The following is a 17120-nucleotide window of genomic DNA, read 5'->3' on the forward strand; positions in this document are numbered from 1 at the left end:
CGAGTACAAATATACTGTCATACTGCGGGGTCTGTCATCTCGTTATCATAAAAGCTAAGATATTGGTTTATGTTAAACATTTCCGTAAGTTTGCATTCCCCTAATTTATAACAATTTGTATTGGCGTTCAATTATCCCACTGCGCAAAATACTGCACAAAATATGGCAATAGTACTCTTAGGCGCAAAAAAGCTATTGAATCATAGTAGTTTTATACACGTTTTTTATTAAAATGACGCATAATACTAGACAGTAATTGGTATTTACAGTAATAATACGATCAATATTATTTTAAACAAATATATTTACAAAACATTGTACTACCCAGCCATATAAACGGCTTACGAGTCACTAAGTTGCCATGTTATTGGTGTAGTCATACGATAATAAATAAGAGGAATTGTTTAAAGTATAAACATGTATAGTTTAGATCAATAACTTCTATTAATTATTAACCAGTGGACTTACAAGTTCATGTAAAAATAACTAATACTATTTACATAGATAGTATAATTTGCATATTGATACATTTTTAATATCTGTCGGATACATGTAATGCTTCCGAGCGTTTCATATAGCATCTTGAATAAACAATGCAGATTTATAAATAAGTATATTATCTCTAATCTTATAAACCTAGGTGCGAGTTATTCATCCCAGATTTGTAAATCCACTATAGTATGATTTACCGTATTGAGTTCTTTTCTTTTTCAAGTGCATGCTCAAACTGTAGGTGTGGCAAACAATCACATTGATGCAGCTACTGCTAATTTTGGCCAATGGTACGGTATATTAACCATTTCATTTGTAGTAATGTAATATGTAAAAAATATTTTTCATATAAAACATAATACTGTTTAAATTATTAGCCGGTCTGATTATAAGCTTTTAACCCATAGCTTTTGCCTTTACACAGTGACTTGCAGTAACGCAAAATGTGACCCTGTGTACTTCTTGGAATTGAAGGGCACGTGGCAACCGTGCTTGTACATTGGCTGTACATGTTGGAATTCACATAGATGTGACGTATGCTTAGACGGATATTTTAAGATATATTTGCTCACAATGTCCTAACAACTGTGTGAATTGTTCGAATACCGACACTTGCAACACATGTAAGTTTGGTTACACAGGAAATAGCTGTGAATATGGAACCAATTGTTCATCTACCAACTGCATGTGTACAGCACCTAGCACGTGTGATTCCTTTAAGGATGGGTACTATAATTCATGTACCACTAACAATTGCAAGGGCCTATGTAATACAAACTGCTCTACATGTGTAGATGGAACTACCTGCTCCACATGCAAATCTCGAAAATATGGAGTGTCTTGTGAAAGGTTTTGTTCTACAGGATGTAATGGTGGAATTTGTAATCAGAAAGATGGGACATGTAACTGTAGTTCAAACTTTGCAGGATTCAAATGTGACCAATGTGTTCCTAAAGAGTATGGCGCTTATTGCGATAAAACATGTTCAACGGGATGTGCCGACACTGTATGTAACAGATTTGATGGTTCATGTTTGTGTTTGGCATATTTCAAAGGAAATGGTTGTGATCAGTGTGTAGATGGACGGTACGGTAATTTTTGTAACATATCGTGCTCCAAAGGTTTGTATAAATAATGATTGTAATAGATCAGATGGAGCCTGCACATGCAAGGCAAGTTTTACATGAGCCGATTGTTACCAATGTATATCCGGTAGATTTTGACCATATTGTGAGTATATGTGTTTACAAGGATGTGATGGTTATATATGTGACCGGAGTAATGGAGCGTGCGTTTGTTCGCCGAACTTTACCGGACCAACATATGACCGATGTGTGACAGGCAGGTATGGCGCTTTGTGTGACATAAAATGTTCACAAGGATGCGATTATAATGGTTGTAATCGTATTACCTGAACGTGCACATGCTTGCATGATTATTCAGGACCAACCTGTGAGCAGTATTATAAAACTTACACGACAATGTGCAGTACAAATTGTCAGATTTGCAATCCGACCAATGGCGGATGTTTGTCATGTAGAGCGATTGACATGTTCGGTTTCATGTGTGATATAGAATGCAACAAACATTGTCTGAACAAGTCTTGTTCTATAAATGGCGATTGCGACCTCGGATGTGCTTCAAACTTTTACGGAAAGAAGTGCGATATCCCGTGTCCAGACAATTGTGCTGATGTCGGGACGGGCTCAAGGTGTTCGCAGGAGAACGGCGTGTGCAAGAATGGAATAAGAGATGAAATGAAATCGGACTCTTGTAGATCGTGTTAGTATTTGTTCATTTTTTCATCTTGTTAGGGCTGAGCGTTTATTGTCTGTAAATCAGTTAAAAATTGTAAATGAATAGTGGATTAGCACATTTTGTACAGTATTTATATTAAATTTTATTGATTGTGAACAATGCGATCATTTTAAGTTATCAATATGTGGATATACAAGTCATTTAAGTCATAATTACAGTTACATACGACCACATCATCAACATTGTAGTTATTTTCCTCACGTCTAAATATGCGGCAAATTATCAATGCACTTGGCTCCTTTTTAACCAAAATTATCTTGTGAGATAGCAAGCGCCTCCAGGGGTCAAACTGCAGGAATTGATTGTCGGTGGGGTTGCAGCTGTTGTTACTGTTGGATTTGTTCTGGTTGGAGAACTTGTGTACCTCCGTACAAGGTATTGTACATTATAAGTAAATTATAAATTGTTAATGAGTTCTATTAGTGTTTTGTATTGCATATATACGCATAATTACCAACAAATGTTATAGTTAGACAACGAAAGAATGTGTCTTAATCGACATTCACCATGATCACTTTGTTGACGAAATGAACGACTCCAATCTTCTGAATATGAAACAACCCTTGTGCGGTCAAACGAGGCCACAGACCTACATGCATATTCTGGACTCGGCGAAACCGGAAATAGTAATATCATTATGCATTTCAAAATGATTGTAAAGAGTATTATTATTTCCAGTTTTGAGAAAAAGTCGTGTGTAGAATATTATATCAACTATTTTGTAATTTTGTTACTGACAAAAAAATATTTTTAGATCTTTACAGACCCTTCGCACCAAGGATATTATAATACATAAGTACATAGCAACATCCCTGTTGAAATGCCAGAAGCTGTGACTACCAAAACGATGCACATAACAACCATTACTGACTGTTAACAAACAAGTTATGTAATCCATTCGAACTTCTCGTACAACACTTGAAATATCGCTATATATAACGAACATAATATTCCAGTCTTAAAAGAATGACCATGCTATGACGTGTCAACTTAAAATGTGAAAGGTTTTTACTAAATTCCAAAAGTACCGAGGCATTATATTATTTTAGTTAATCGACTTAAATGTAGGGGAAAGTTTCTATATAACATTCGTTTATATATTATTTTATTTTATTTAAGCCAATTAATTGATTTTCCTAACTAAAAATGTTATATGGGTTTGTTATATAGATGTTGCATAATTTTTAAAATAATTTATAATTCTGATTTTCATATTATATGTTGTATTAGCCGTATTATATATATATATATATATATATATATATATATATATATATATATAATGTTGTGAAATTTATTACATTTGGATCTCCTTCTCCTTTAATAAAGTATTAACTGTAAACTCTAATTATGTGCGCATGGTATATGTAGAAAATATTTCCAGGAGGCCGTTTCATCAATAGTTACGTTATTCTATACGATCGTAAATTACGTATCGAGATTTATGTAGTCGTTTATGACTTTACAAAAATTCGTAAAGGCACCATACATAAAATACGACTACATAAATATACGTATTTTGTAACCGATAAACATAGTGACGCAGTCTGAAAAAAGCATGACATATTTTTCGCTCGTTCTGTCAGCAGACGTAAACATCGCTTAAACTAATGACGGCGGCTGAGCCTGTGGTCAAACGGATCAAAAACAAAACTGGAACGCGTCGGAAACGACGATTCTTGTCGACCGGTGTGTCGAAGGGTACAGCCTTCTGTTTGGAAGTCACTCGCCTTCGGTAACGGAAGAAAAAAAGGATTTGTTTTGGAAGGAAACAATTGAAATGTGAGTTGACAACTTGTTCATTTTGTTGATCTTGAACTAAGTTGAAGTTAAATGTATTTATCGCATATTTTCATATTCATTAGTTAAACTATATTGCTTAGAGTGGTCGTTTTTGTTCTTTCTATGCAGAAAGGCGATTGTCGTGTAGCTCAATTAGCAGTTTAATATCGAATTATTTAGGCCTAGGAAATTATTCAATTCAGGCTCACAATAACTTGAATAAGACATAATGCATTGTCATGTTACTAATGTTGTTGTTCAATGATCTTATATTTTATTTCAAGAATGTACAAGATAAGTATTGATGCAAAGTATCAAAGGGCGTCAGGAATTTCAGTGTAAAAGGCACCCAATGAAGTTACATGGAACGATTTTTTTTCTACTGTAAATATTAATATATTGGCCAATTATTTTTTTCAAAATAGAAAAAGATACTGGTATAACCATTATCTATGATTTTGTGTGATAACCCCCAAATAACCATTATCTATGATGTTGTGTTATAACCCCCAAATAACCATTATCTATGATTTTGTGTTGTAACCCCCAAATATTCCATAGTTCATTTTATTAACATTGGTTTCATTTTCTTACTGGCATCCGTGTGCAATTTTCATTAATGGAACAGAACTGTGTAGGTTTAAAAACAATCTGCTTCATCTCACAAAATGCGCATTGATAGAGTCACCTAAAAAAGTCCATACCAAAGGGTCCATACCACCTGGATAGAGCTTCGCGCTCTATATGTGGTTCTTAAAAAAAACCTCCGATGAGTGCTTGACTCCAGGGAAACGGGTTGCTGTGGGACACAGCTCCTCCTTGATAAGCGGCTGCTTCCTTTATCACAACTCATTGTTACAATCAATAATACGTGTCGCGCTTCGCGCTCTATATGTGGTAGGGATAGTACTTAGGGCCTATGATAGACAACCATAAACAACAACAAAAATACATGCAAAATAGATGTGTTGTTTGCACTTATTTGTTAATATAAAAACACGTGTATTTTTTATAAGATATTTAAGAGATGTAAGAAATTTTAATTAACGTTGTCACCACGCGGCATCCATTAATTTTAATAAAAATGTGCAACGTATAAAACACGCAGTATTTTTAAACTATATTTAAAATAATATATATATATATATATATATATATATATATATATATATATATATATATATATATATATATATATATATATATTAAAAATATAATATATATAAATATATAAATAAAATAAATAATATATAAAAAAATGCTCCCATCGTGGAAATCGAACCCACCAACTCCCGATCGCTAGGCGGACACCTCATCCACTACACCACGGCGACTATTGAAAGTTTCAGACAAAAATGTTGACTATTTATTTAAAGTTTCACCGGTTCGCGTATATGCCAAGTCCCTGTGATCTTTTATTAGTGCCCAGTCCCTGTGTTTAGCTATTAATGAAAAGAATTAACTTTGCATTTTTGGCAATAAATGTTGTAATAAATATAATAGGTACAAATGCAGTACTTATTTACACTAATTTACACAAAAAATCACCACTATGCAAGTTATTCTTAAAACAAAAATATATACCTTGATCCGTACAATAACTGCTCCTCCCATAAGCGAAAAAAATATGCATTACATACTAGTCGCCGCTCTCCAGAGCGACGCCAATAAAATGCACATGACAAAATGTACAGTACATGGTTCTGTGCTCGTTACTCTAAAGCTTAGCAACCAAAATTTTAAAGATGGCTTCCCGTACGGGCAACCTGTTGTAAAATGTTTGTTGTGCCTACTTTCTGTATCATGGTATAAATAATTGATTTCTCAGATAAAAGATGAAGTTTTCAATGTTATTTAATTCCATGTAGGATAAATGCAGTTAGACCCGGTCGCATGATGCAAAAAAAAAGTGGGTCGACCTGAAAGTAAGTTGTATGTGTGTGTGATTTATGTTTCATTCATTTTTCAACAAAGCATAAAAGTGTTTTTTTCCATATGCCATATAAATATGCAATATTTTAAACCTCAGTGTAAATTTCATGTGTCTTAATAACTTGTAATTGCTTCTATAATGTTGACAATTTTGTAGTATATTGATGTATATTTATTGGTACAAATACATTTTATTGTAAGTGTAGTTAAAAATAAATGTTATATTTGTTAGAGTTCCACAAAGGCCAAAGAAAAAAATTAAAAAGGAAGTGGGGCAAACTGGCGGTGGACCTGTGCCAGACAAGTTGACACCACTTGAAGAAAAGGTAGTTATACATTTAATTTGTGAACATTAAACAATGAATTTCACTCTGGACAATCATTCCTATTCATTTATGTTGATTCCATACTGTATTGCAAATTGCTGTATATCAACAGTGACAGTAGAATTTTTATAGTTATATTTATATTATTATGGATTAACTTCTTGAACATTTAACTGACCACAATCTATCAGCCTTGTTCAGGCAAGGAGGTAAATATGTAGGTCTGTTTTTTTTTCTTTTTGACTCTAACTAGATCCCATATCAATTTTTGTTTGAACTTTACATCTTTGGTGAATGGATTAATGACAATTCCAGGTGCTGACTGTCCATTGAGGGCGTGACTGTAGATGGCGATGTGTTTGTAGACAATCTTAAAGGTAATCTGAATAATTAATATACATAAATAACCAGCATATACTAAAAATTCCTCATGAGATGTTAGCTATTAGCAAAAATAGCATATTGTCTTCATTTATTTTCATCGATGTATTCACATTGACGAATATAGAATGAGTAAAACATAAATTATGATAAAGCACAACAACAATTTAAGATAAACCTAATTATCATTGTAAGCTTTTATTCATAAAATATACAAAAGTCAGCGTTCGATTGTTTTGCTATTAAATGTGTGTTGTCAAATGCTATGTAAACAAACTTGTAAAGGGCAACTACTATAAAGTTGTGAGCTTAAATTCTACTTTGTTTGCTGTTTGAAAATAAATACAATGTTATAATTATAATTGCATAAATCAAAAGTTTCGTCGTCCTATTTGCATACCTGCGTGACGGGATCAATAGCATGCGATCGTCGGCAAGTTGGTGCTATTTCTTCCCCAATCAAAACCACCAAACGCTCTATCCCGCCCCTACTTAAACGATATCTAGAAACAATGTCCTCATCTCTTAGGTTTTCGAGAACAATTCTCTCCCTAAACAGCCTTGGAATCGGAATTTTGCGTCTTCTGTCATCGTCGACGAGGAAAACGACCGCCATTACGTTTGTTTACGTTTATTTACGGTTGCCCTTACCCAGTCGTATATTTATGTATGAAATTTATGTAAGCTGAATTTACGATTTGCTTGATGAAACGCTATTTCACTGAAACATCGTAATTTATGTAAATTGTAATTTACAACTAGTCGTAAATCGTTGATGAAACGGCCTCCAGGTGTATGCGTAATTATGTAAATTTTTCTGTACAATGCAAGTCCATGCATGTTACAATGGTTCAAAATATTTTATAACAAAATTAAATGCAGGATTTGACAATACCTTTTTAGGCAAGGAATTTTAATGATTTCTTATAGTAGACCATGGGTGGAGGATAACATAATTGTTAAAAAACTATTGTGCAAAACAATACAAGGAAGTTATAAATGCTGAAAAATACATGGATAACATCAAGTAAACACGCGTATAATACATGTATGTCTATTGAATTGAAAGATCCAGATAAAGCGGAGGCATTTCAAGCACAGATAGGCGGCAATTTTGCAGCCCTTAACATCCTAGACAATGACATCGATACCTTCACAGTCAACAATAAGGAAATACTACTGTAATTATCGACCAAAGATGTTTTTGTGAAATAGAGGAGAAAGACCAAGCAATATGTGACGACCGAGATAATGGACCCTTCCGACAAAAGAAGAGAGCTGAGGAACGACCAGTACAAAAGTCTCGATAAAAATAACAGAAAGCGTACAAGTAGGTCAGGAAAACGATGAGGCATTGGGGGAGTGGACACTATATTGAAATGCGACAATCTCAATACGTACCTGTACGCAACCTAACTAAGTTTGCACATACGTGTTAAATTGCTTCCATATGCAGCATGTTTATTAAAGGTCTTCTCTAATTTTATTTGTGTGCGCATGTGTATGTATTCCTCATTATCAGTACGATAAATATTTCAAATGTTTAATATGGCTGATGAAGGTACATATTTCACGGATAATCTCATCATCGATGTATGCTTTGACTTGTGAAGAAATTACACAAAACAATGTAATTAAATACAATTTAGATACTATGGTACAACTTTAATACAGCTATTGTTGAATTTTGTATTTGTTCCGTGCACAGCTACCTTTGTAGAACAATCAATCCTTGAGCAACTGCCCCTAATAAAGTCATGTTACTGCCTTTTTAAAATCTGCTACAATGTTTACTTGCACGTGTTACACAATTGGTAAACGTCAAGAAAACGCAGTTAACATATCGTAGTAATCATTTAGTTCTTGATATAATTACATATCTGTGTTTATCAGTATTCCGATTACTAGAACTATACTTTTTAAATTTAAATTTGTATTTGTAAGCCATGGTTCAAATAATCATATGACAACATAAACTTATAGAAAATTAAGCATAACAATAGTAGGAAACCGGGAAACATTACATAAATATCGGAATGATTAATTGAATACCAATTCTGACCATAAACTTTTATTAAAATACGCAGCAAAAATATACCGAATGATAAGAAAAATAAAAGATAAAAATAAATAGGCAAACAAAATGTTGTTGTTTTCAAAATGTATCTAAATTTAACAAATGTGTTCTTTTATCACTGTTGAAAGGTTAATTCTTTTAAGGGTTTTTTTCTTTGAACTTTTATTTTTCAATTCAAGCCCCATATGGAAATGCTACAAACTATAAAGGAAACCAAATTAAAAAATTTCAAAAGTAGTAAACCAGGAATCAATAATCACATGCGGCAATTATTCAGCTATAAAATAAGCATAAAATAATAAAATAATGGAGAAAACGTGTATAATACTGTTGGCTAATGAGAAAAAGGTTGTAATAAAAATATAAGAAAAGTATAATTTTACAGAGTTTACCTGACTTGTTCTTTCACCAATTTTTAAATGTTGAAAAATAAACAATATAAGTTGTTTGACGGAAAGTATTAGGGATTCTGTAATTTTATCTTCATTAAAGTAGTTGCATGAAAAACGATAGTGGAATTAATATAAAAAGCTGATTTACGTTATTAATGACATACTCGTTGATCTCTTTCTACCTTGTAAAACCCGTCGATCTTTTTCTACAATGTAAAATCTTCAGCTTCCAATAGGCATTTTATGATTTGTACATTTAAAATTACACAACACATTTGCAAGGTCAAAATATTGAATCTATTCTATAATACAAAGTCATGTTTATCAATCATGTACTTAAAACATTTACTAGATTTGTTTACTGATTCAATAGCAAACAAACAAACAATCCGTGATAGCATATAACAATCAACAAATTGTATACCACTATAAAAGCCATATTTATTATTCAGTTTTGATAAAACTGAGTCAGAATGTTTATCGTGACAATATCAATGTTCATTGACAGGAAAAAGTTAGTGTTGTTTGGTCAATTATGTCGTTTACCAAACCAATACCTTGCCAAACAAGTGTTCATTAACAGACTTGTACGATACCTGAATAACGACAAACAAACTAAAGGCTTCGTTCCGGAAATCTACAGACTGCTGCATAAATACCAACTGCAATCGTGTTTAGACGGGTATTTAGAATCAGGCTTGTTCCCGTCTAAGAAAGCGTGGGAACAGATGCTCCAACGATCGGTATCCGCTCCGGAACATCACAGACAGTTGGAAAGTATCCGGGACGTGTGCCCCACATTGAACCTTGATGATGTTCTACACGTAGATAAGCCCTCGTCCCTCTGGCAAATATCCCGGATTTCGCCTAAGCTATAGCCCTTAGTAGCCACCCTGATGGCACAACTGGGAGGATTCCTCTCTATATCGTACCCAACAGTGTGCTCATTGTGTGGGATACACACGGAAAACAAACTACTTCACTCAGTGTGTTTTTGTTCGAGAAGGGAACTGTTACGTGAATCACTTTGGGATGCTGTCATTTACCAAAAGGAGTTTACGTGTTTTATAAAATTAACACGAAAGACACCATTAGAACAACTCGTAACGTTGTTTGAAATGACGTTATCAACTACAGATGACAATCGCCTGAATGTCCAATTAGCAATCCTATTGCTGAGACTAGTTTGTTAGTTTTTGAGTGTGATAATTATAAAATTGTCTCTCTATTGTTGTGTGTATGCATGTACATATATTAATATACATATATAATTATGTATTGTATATATTAATGATGTTAATACTTGTTGTAAATGTGTTATGCTCTCCATGAATGGAGGAAATAAATGGAGGAAATAAAGAATCTATATAAATGAATCAGTCTAAATATAATGTTGTCAAAATGTTTATCTTGCCAGTATCTTGACCTAGTGAGGATATGAGATATGTGCGTTTAACAACTAGGTTACCAGGTCAAATCTAAGATAAACCTACCTATAGGCCACATTTATGAATAAATCTGTATTAAACGTTGCCAAAATCTTTATCTGGAAAACATATAGGCTGCGTTTGAATCTTGGTCATGTGCTTCTAAAAAATATAGGTTACCATGCAGAATCTTTGTTACTTTGTTACCGCTCTAGAGCCCACATGTTGATGAAACTTTGTAAGACTGTTTATCTTTACAATATATATATATACGCTGAATTTGAATCTTGGTCACATGAATTCAGACAGACTACGTTCAAATTTGAGAAATACAATAACCCACATTTATGAATCAATCTTCAAATCAGTATTTATTGTTCTGGTTGAAAAGTACGACATTGTATATGGATTTTGGATGTGATTACGGTCTACACCAAATCTGTATTATACAGTGCTTTAGTTTTAAACAAATTGTCTTGGCTTGGTTGCTTTCTACTTTCAGCTACCTGATCATTTAATAAACTCACTGTTGCAACATGGCCACATAACCGGTTGTAACTGCTTCATTGGATTAATCATCCATCCTTTCAGATTCATTTAAATTTCTACAATATGGGGATTGTCTGCTTTAATGCATAAGTTCTTTTTAAACTGACTAATCTATCAATTTGCTTTCTATGTTTACACCCTGGGCTTTTGTAATTACTTCGTTTGATTGGCTATTCTCTTTTAACCTCAGAGGTGTGTTGTTCCTATAATCAACCCGACGTAAGATCGAACGATCCAATAAAATATCCCTTAAAGCAGTCATTACACGTGCAGTTGGTATTTTGGACTATTATATTCCGTCTTCCACCCTAACCACTGCATGTACTTGCATGGATCGTTTAGTGATTTTATTTTGTTGCTGTTTCGTTCGTCTTTATTTGTATTTGTTAATTTTGATTGTGGTGTTTTCCTGTTCTGAAACCTGCTTGTATTAATTTTTGTGTCCTTTAAAAGTACCTGATTTTTATTTCAAGCAGATTTCATTTTGTTCCGATAAATTACCATTTGTAGTGTGCGTTTTAAGCTTTACTTTTTATTCAATAATTAATATACACATATTTCTGTATATTTTCCAAATTGGATGATATTCGCTAATGTAGTTTAGAAATAAATAGATAATGTTGTGTAGAGATTTAAAAAAAAAATTGTCATTGATTATCACCACAAATTGGAAAATAATTTATATATGGTAAAACAATATGAACGAAAAGAAAATTTGCCGTGCGACATAACGCTATTCATTGTGTGGTGTTAGTGGAAATATAGACTACATCTTTGCCTTATCATTCTTCGAATAATTTAAAATGTACGTTAATTTATGAAGTATACATAATGCGTTTGATCTAGAAGGTTTTACTCATATAACATACGGGACGTTTTTGGATAACATACGTAACATCTATCACTAAAGCAGTTAATTTTGCATTTAAGCATACTTAAATTTGCAATCGCGACTTTAAGTCAGCCTTGTTTCTATTCGTGTTATGAAGGGATGCAACTCCAACGGTACTCGATATCGGGAATGTGAAAATGGTCGATTATCAAAATGTGCATTTGATTATTGATTAAATGTTTTAGCCACTAAAGAAGACATATTGTAGAAAGCAATATAATGTGTTTTTTCATTATATAGTTACCATGTTTGATTTTTTTCTCAAATCTATATTTATAAACGGAAACGCCTGCTATAAAATTCGATATACCAGCATGTATATATCGAAATGAATGGAAGATATTTGGTAGTTAACAGTTAAATGTGTTTTTGGACCAGGAAGTTAAAGTTAGAGATGTTTTATGAAACCAGGCGTGTACATTTTAAAAGCTATATTTTAGAGAAGTATATTGTACAGGAGGGTACAAACTGGCATGTGTACAACAATAAATGATGTTTCATTGATTGTTTGTGAATTTTGGTTTTGTGGCAACACATGAAGCAAATTAAAACTATGTTTTAAATAGCAACATCTGTCAATACAAAACATGCGGCTTCGGATTTGTTTAATTGGAATCGTTGCTGCTGGTTTGCACTCAATCGGTGAGTTATTGTGGACTTCACATTTATCAAAACAAATGTTTAAAATATTAACCCAATAGTACCGCCTTCACATATTCCATTATGTTCATATACAGAAAGTGTTTTATATGTATTATTTTGTTTAATATGAAAATGTACGATAACACATTTATTTGTTTAAACAAAAAGAACAACCATGATTGTTGTTTATATTCTAAAAGAGCATTTGAATAATATACATTTGTTTTACATGAGACAATCTTTTAAAATTCATCATCATTAAAGCATTTCTGGATCAACATTTGTGTGTCGCCAAGTTGATGTAAAAACGTTATATGTTAAAATTAAAGGTTTAATGCATTTCAATTGTAATAACCTTAAGAAACTATATAATATTGACAAATATGATATGCCTTTTACTTTTAAGTGCAATCTCAAATCCTCACCTGTGAACCTGGATACTGGGGCTATCCATGTACACCATGCAAATATGAAGGTTGCATATGCAGTAATATGGATAACTGTAATAGATGTATGGATGGATATTACATGGACATGTATTTATGTAGACCATGTACTGAGCGTTGTTCAAAATGTACAAACGCAACCATATGCAAAGAATGTAAACCTGGATATTCTGGAAATACGTGTAAAATCGTATGCTCCTCAACAAACTGCATTTGTTCAACTTCAGGACAGTGTGATAGGTGCGTTGAAGGGTATCACAATACGCTCAATAATTGCACTGACAAGTGCAAACCAAACTGTCTGACGTGTTTAGATGAAGATACCTGCATTGTCTGCAAATCTGGAAAGTACGCAAAGAATTGCGATTTGAATTGCTCTCGAGGATGCATCGGTGGCGAATGTAAGTTCATGAATGGGACATGCACATGTGCTCAAAACTTTATTGGCGATAAGTGTGAATATTGTGCTCCGGGATATTATGGCGTCCTTTGCGAAACTTGCCCTTTAGGATGCTTTGATCACAATTGTAACAAATTAGATGGAACATGTGAGGCAAATGGATCACGAACATCTGGGTGCAAAGATGGGTTTTGGAATGCACGTTGCACTGAACGTTGCCGCGATAAATGCCAGTTTTGCAACCAAACTAATGGGGAATGCCTCACATGTCTAACAACGAATGTCTATGGATGTAATTGTGATTTTGAATGCAGCAAGCACTGCCTTAACCAGTCATGTTCCATGAATGGTGAATGCAATCTGGGATGTGCCACCCATTTCTTTGGTAGGAAGTGTGATACTCCGTGTCCAGAAAACTGTGCTGAGAGAGGACTTAGCTCACGTTGTTCCAATGACAACGGAACGTGCATGTTCGGATGCAGAGATGGATTCATCGGGGCAACATGTGCACAAGGTTCGGTTTTTTTTTGGTTTGGAATTTGCTATAACAACTTTATATTAAAAAAAACATAACTAAACTATAGTGAAACAATTAAATTGATATTCCCAAAAATATTTGCTCAAGATAAACCCTGAAAAGATTCGATGTTTGTATAAGTTTACTTGAAAATATGGCGAGATATGTTTGTGCTAAAATATGTGATGAATCTTTTATGTGTTGTATTGTTTCAAAAGTAAAGATGTAATTGATGTGATTTAAGAAATAAAAGGTAATTGTTCTCTTCTGTTGTGTGTGGAAGTTTCTGTGTATAACAAGAAAAAACTCTATCATGGTATATCAGATAACGAGTAAATAAATAAATAATCACCAATTATGGATTATGATATTTCCGCTCAAACAGTTATTGCAGTAACTGCAGAAGTTGGTAAAGATGCTAGCGGCCATACTGCGGCAGCTATCGGAGGAGGCGTGGCGTCCGTTGTCATTGTTCTTGCAATTGTATTGATACTGATGGTGATATATATTCACAAAAGGTACAATGTCAGAACAACGCTTTTTTTAAAGCCTTGCAATTAAGTTTAATGAACGTTTGCTGGTCCAGTTAATTTTCTGTTTCTGTAAGTGACGATGAATTATGTTAAAGGCGTAGTCACCTTCATGCTGCGCTGATCTTATGAAATTATTATATTTAAAATCTTCGTAAATATGTCCCGAGGGTTTCGTGCATATACTGTATGCATACGCTTTCACGTATCCGATATTACAAACAATATGATTCTGAAATCTGGAAGGTTCTTGCGTGCGTGTGTGACAGTGTGTGTTTATTTATTCATTTAAAATGCTTTTCAGGCGCAACAAGCATGACCAAACATCTGACTATGAAACAACGCAAAGATCTGAGAGTGGGTCCACGGATATTCACCTGTATTCTGGGCTGCATGGGAATAGTAAGAAATAAATGTGTGTATCCTCGAGTCACCTGTTTCGGTCGATGTAACAAATAATCGAAAATATTTTAGATTTAATACAATAAAGTCGGCAAAATAAAAATACGCACATCAAGACTTATTTACAGTCCATCAATTCATTTATTGAGATCGTTCAAGTGCTTCCCGTTTTTTCCATAACACCAAGATTCTGCAAGAAAACATACGAGGAAAGTTGTGTACTGCGTCACCTGTTTCGGTCGATTGACTCCAGGGGTCGTATTCCAGAAGCACTTTAAGTTAAATTTTATTCTTATCCTTAAATTGGGAAATTTCCTTTAGTGTTTCATTTATTATTGCAATAGTTTGGCATCAAGAATTACATCAAAATAACATCATTATGTCAATGTTATTTTAGGAATACCAAAAGAAACATAACTGTCATGTGATTCCTTATCTAGAAAAGAAATACAAAATATTGTAATTTTGAACTTAAGTGAAATTATTTAAGAAATGACTTAAGATGTTTCTGGAATACCACCCCTGACCTAAATATTTCGGCGAGTGTTGTCCTAACAGTTACATTAAAATAGTAGTGACTGTAGCAGTCCTCGGAATACTCGGAACTATCAAAAACGAAGTTTCTGTATGTTGATGATATTTTTGTAAAAAGAGCAAAAAAAAGTAATAGCAAAAATGATCGATGGTAATCAACTCAGATTTAAATCTGTACTGGTTGTGTCCTAATTTTTGTATAAACACTTCGAGTAGCCGTCGATGTTGAGATTTGCTATGTCCACACAAAACGATGACGTCATTCGTCACTTGGATAGAGCGCACGCGCAATAATTCTAACATCGACCGAAACAGGTGATTGGACGATAAATAAAATATATTTTGTGTTATATCTATTACCATGTTTTACATATTTGTATTATTTAAACAAGATTTATTGTTTTTTTTGTTTTAATATTTCTGTCCTGAATGATAAGTATATTGCCCAGTTTATGTGCAATATGCTGTTTGTTGTAAGAGATAAAAAGACGATTAAATTCTTCAAGATAAGGAAATTAATTGAGACGCAAACCTTAAGTAACATAATATATGTATTTCATTTTGCAGATATTTAACAGAACACTTCCCAGAATGTCACATATGTACGGCGTTGACCAGAACCATGTAACCGTTGGAAACCGTGATGGAGCAAGTTTCACTCGAAAAACATACACAATATTTAATGCTCATAAGATGTGTCCGATTGCGAGCGACGTGTATTGACATTTAAACATGGTTGGTTTGCAACGATTACAGCATTAGTCACCGATTGAAATTTGATTTTGTGTTGACAATTAGCTAAACAAAAATACAGATTTATGCGTTTTACAATTGGCGATGAATTCGAACATGTGATATGAAAAGCTTTACTTAGTAAGTACAATTTCTTGATAATTGATAGGCAATCAGTAAAAAATAAATCAATTAAGTTTATTGAAGTTCATTGCAAGCTTTTATTAGATGAAAAATATATATGCACAAATAAAGGGCAACAAATGCGAATTGGTGCATACTGAGAATAATAATGTAAAGTGAATGAAATGGTACCCTAATAACTACCATATGATAGAACAGTTAACAGACATAGGTTTCACGTGAGAATGTTACTTAATTAACATAGAAAGAATTTTTCAATTAAACAAAAGATATCATTTTTGTATTTTTAATTAACCGTGGTATCAAAAATCGGTGCCTTATTTCAGAATACATGCATTTTAAGCATTTAAAAACGTGATATTCATCTTCTATTTTAGTTCTCTAAGTATTCCGCAGGTCTAATTGAATGCTTTTCCAAAACTGTGAATAGAACGTCGAAATTTTGCAATTGACTGTAAATATCGAAACAGCATTTCAATGTTCACAAATCGTTCTAAAGTAAGAAGTTTTTTACATCGATTATGTGCATCGAATAGAAGCATAGAAGAGCCATACATATTAGTGTGCCATGCAGATTTAGTGAATCTTGTTTAACTGCTCTATACAAATGTGGGATGTCCCTTACATCTTGAGAAACCCAAATAAAGACGAACCTGTATCTGAAAAGGAGCTAATTAACTCGTGCTTCTCAGTGTATCCGCAAAA

General features: G+C 33.3%; 1 protein-coding gene across 1 annotated transcript; it reads left to right on the plus strand.

Annotated features, from left to right (window-relative positions):
* Positions 1–13649: 13649 nt before the first annotated feature.
* Positions 13650–16614, plus strand: LOC127836810 (uncharacterized). Its single transcript, XM_052363406.1, has 4 exons — positions 13650–14070; positions 14459–14591; positions 14908–15005; positions 16107–16614. Exons 1-4 carry the CDS (start codon positions 13899–13901, stop codon positions 16112–16114), a joined length of 411 nt encoding a protein of 136 aa, XP_052219366.1. The 5' UTR covers positions 13650–13898; the 3' UTR covers positions 16115–16614.
* Positions 16615–17120: the final 506 nt, after the last annotated feature.

The sequence above is a fragment of the Dreissena polymorpha genome, chromosome 7 (assembly GCF_020536995.1).
Source record: "Dreissena polymorpha isolate Duluth1 chromosome 7, UMN_Dpol_1.0, whole genome shotgun sequence".
Taxonomy (NCBI): Eukaryota; Metazoa; Mollusca; class Bivalvia; order Myida; family Dreissenidae; genus Dreissena; species Dreissena polymorpha.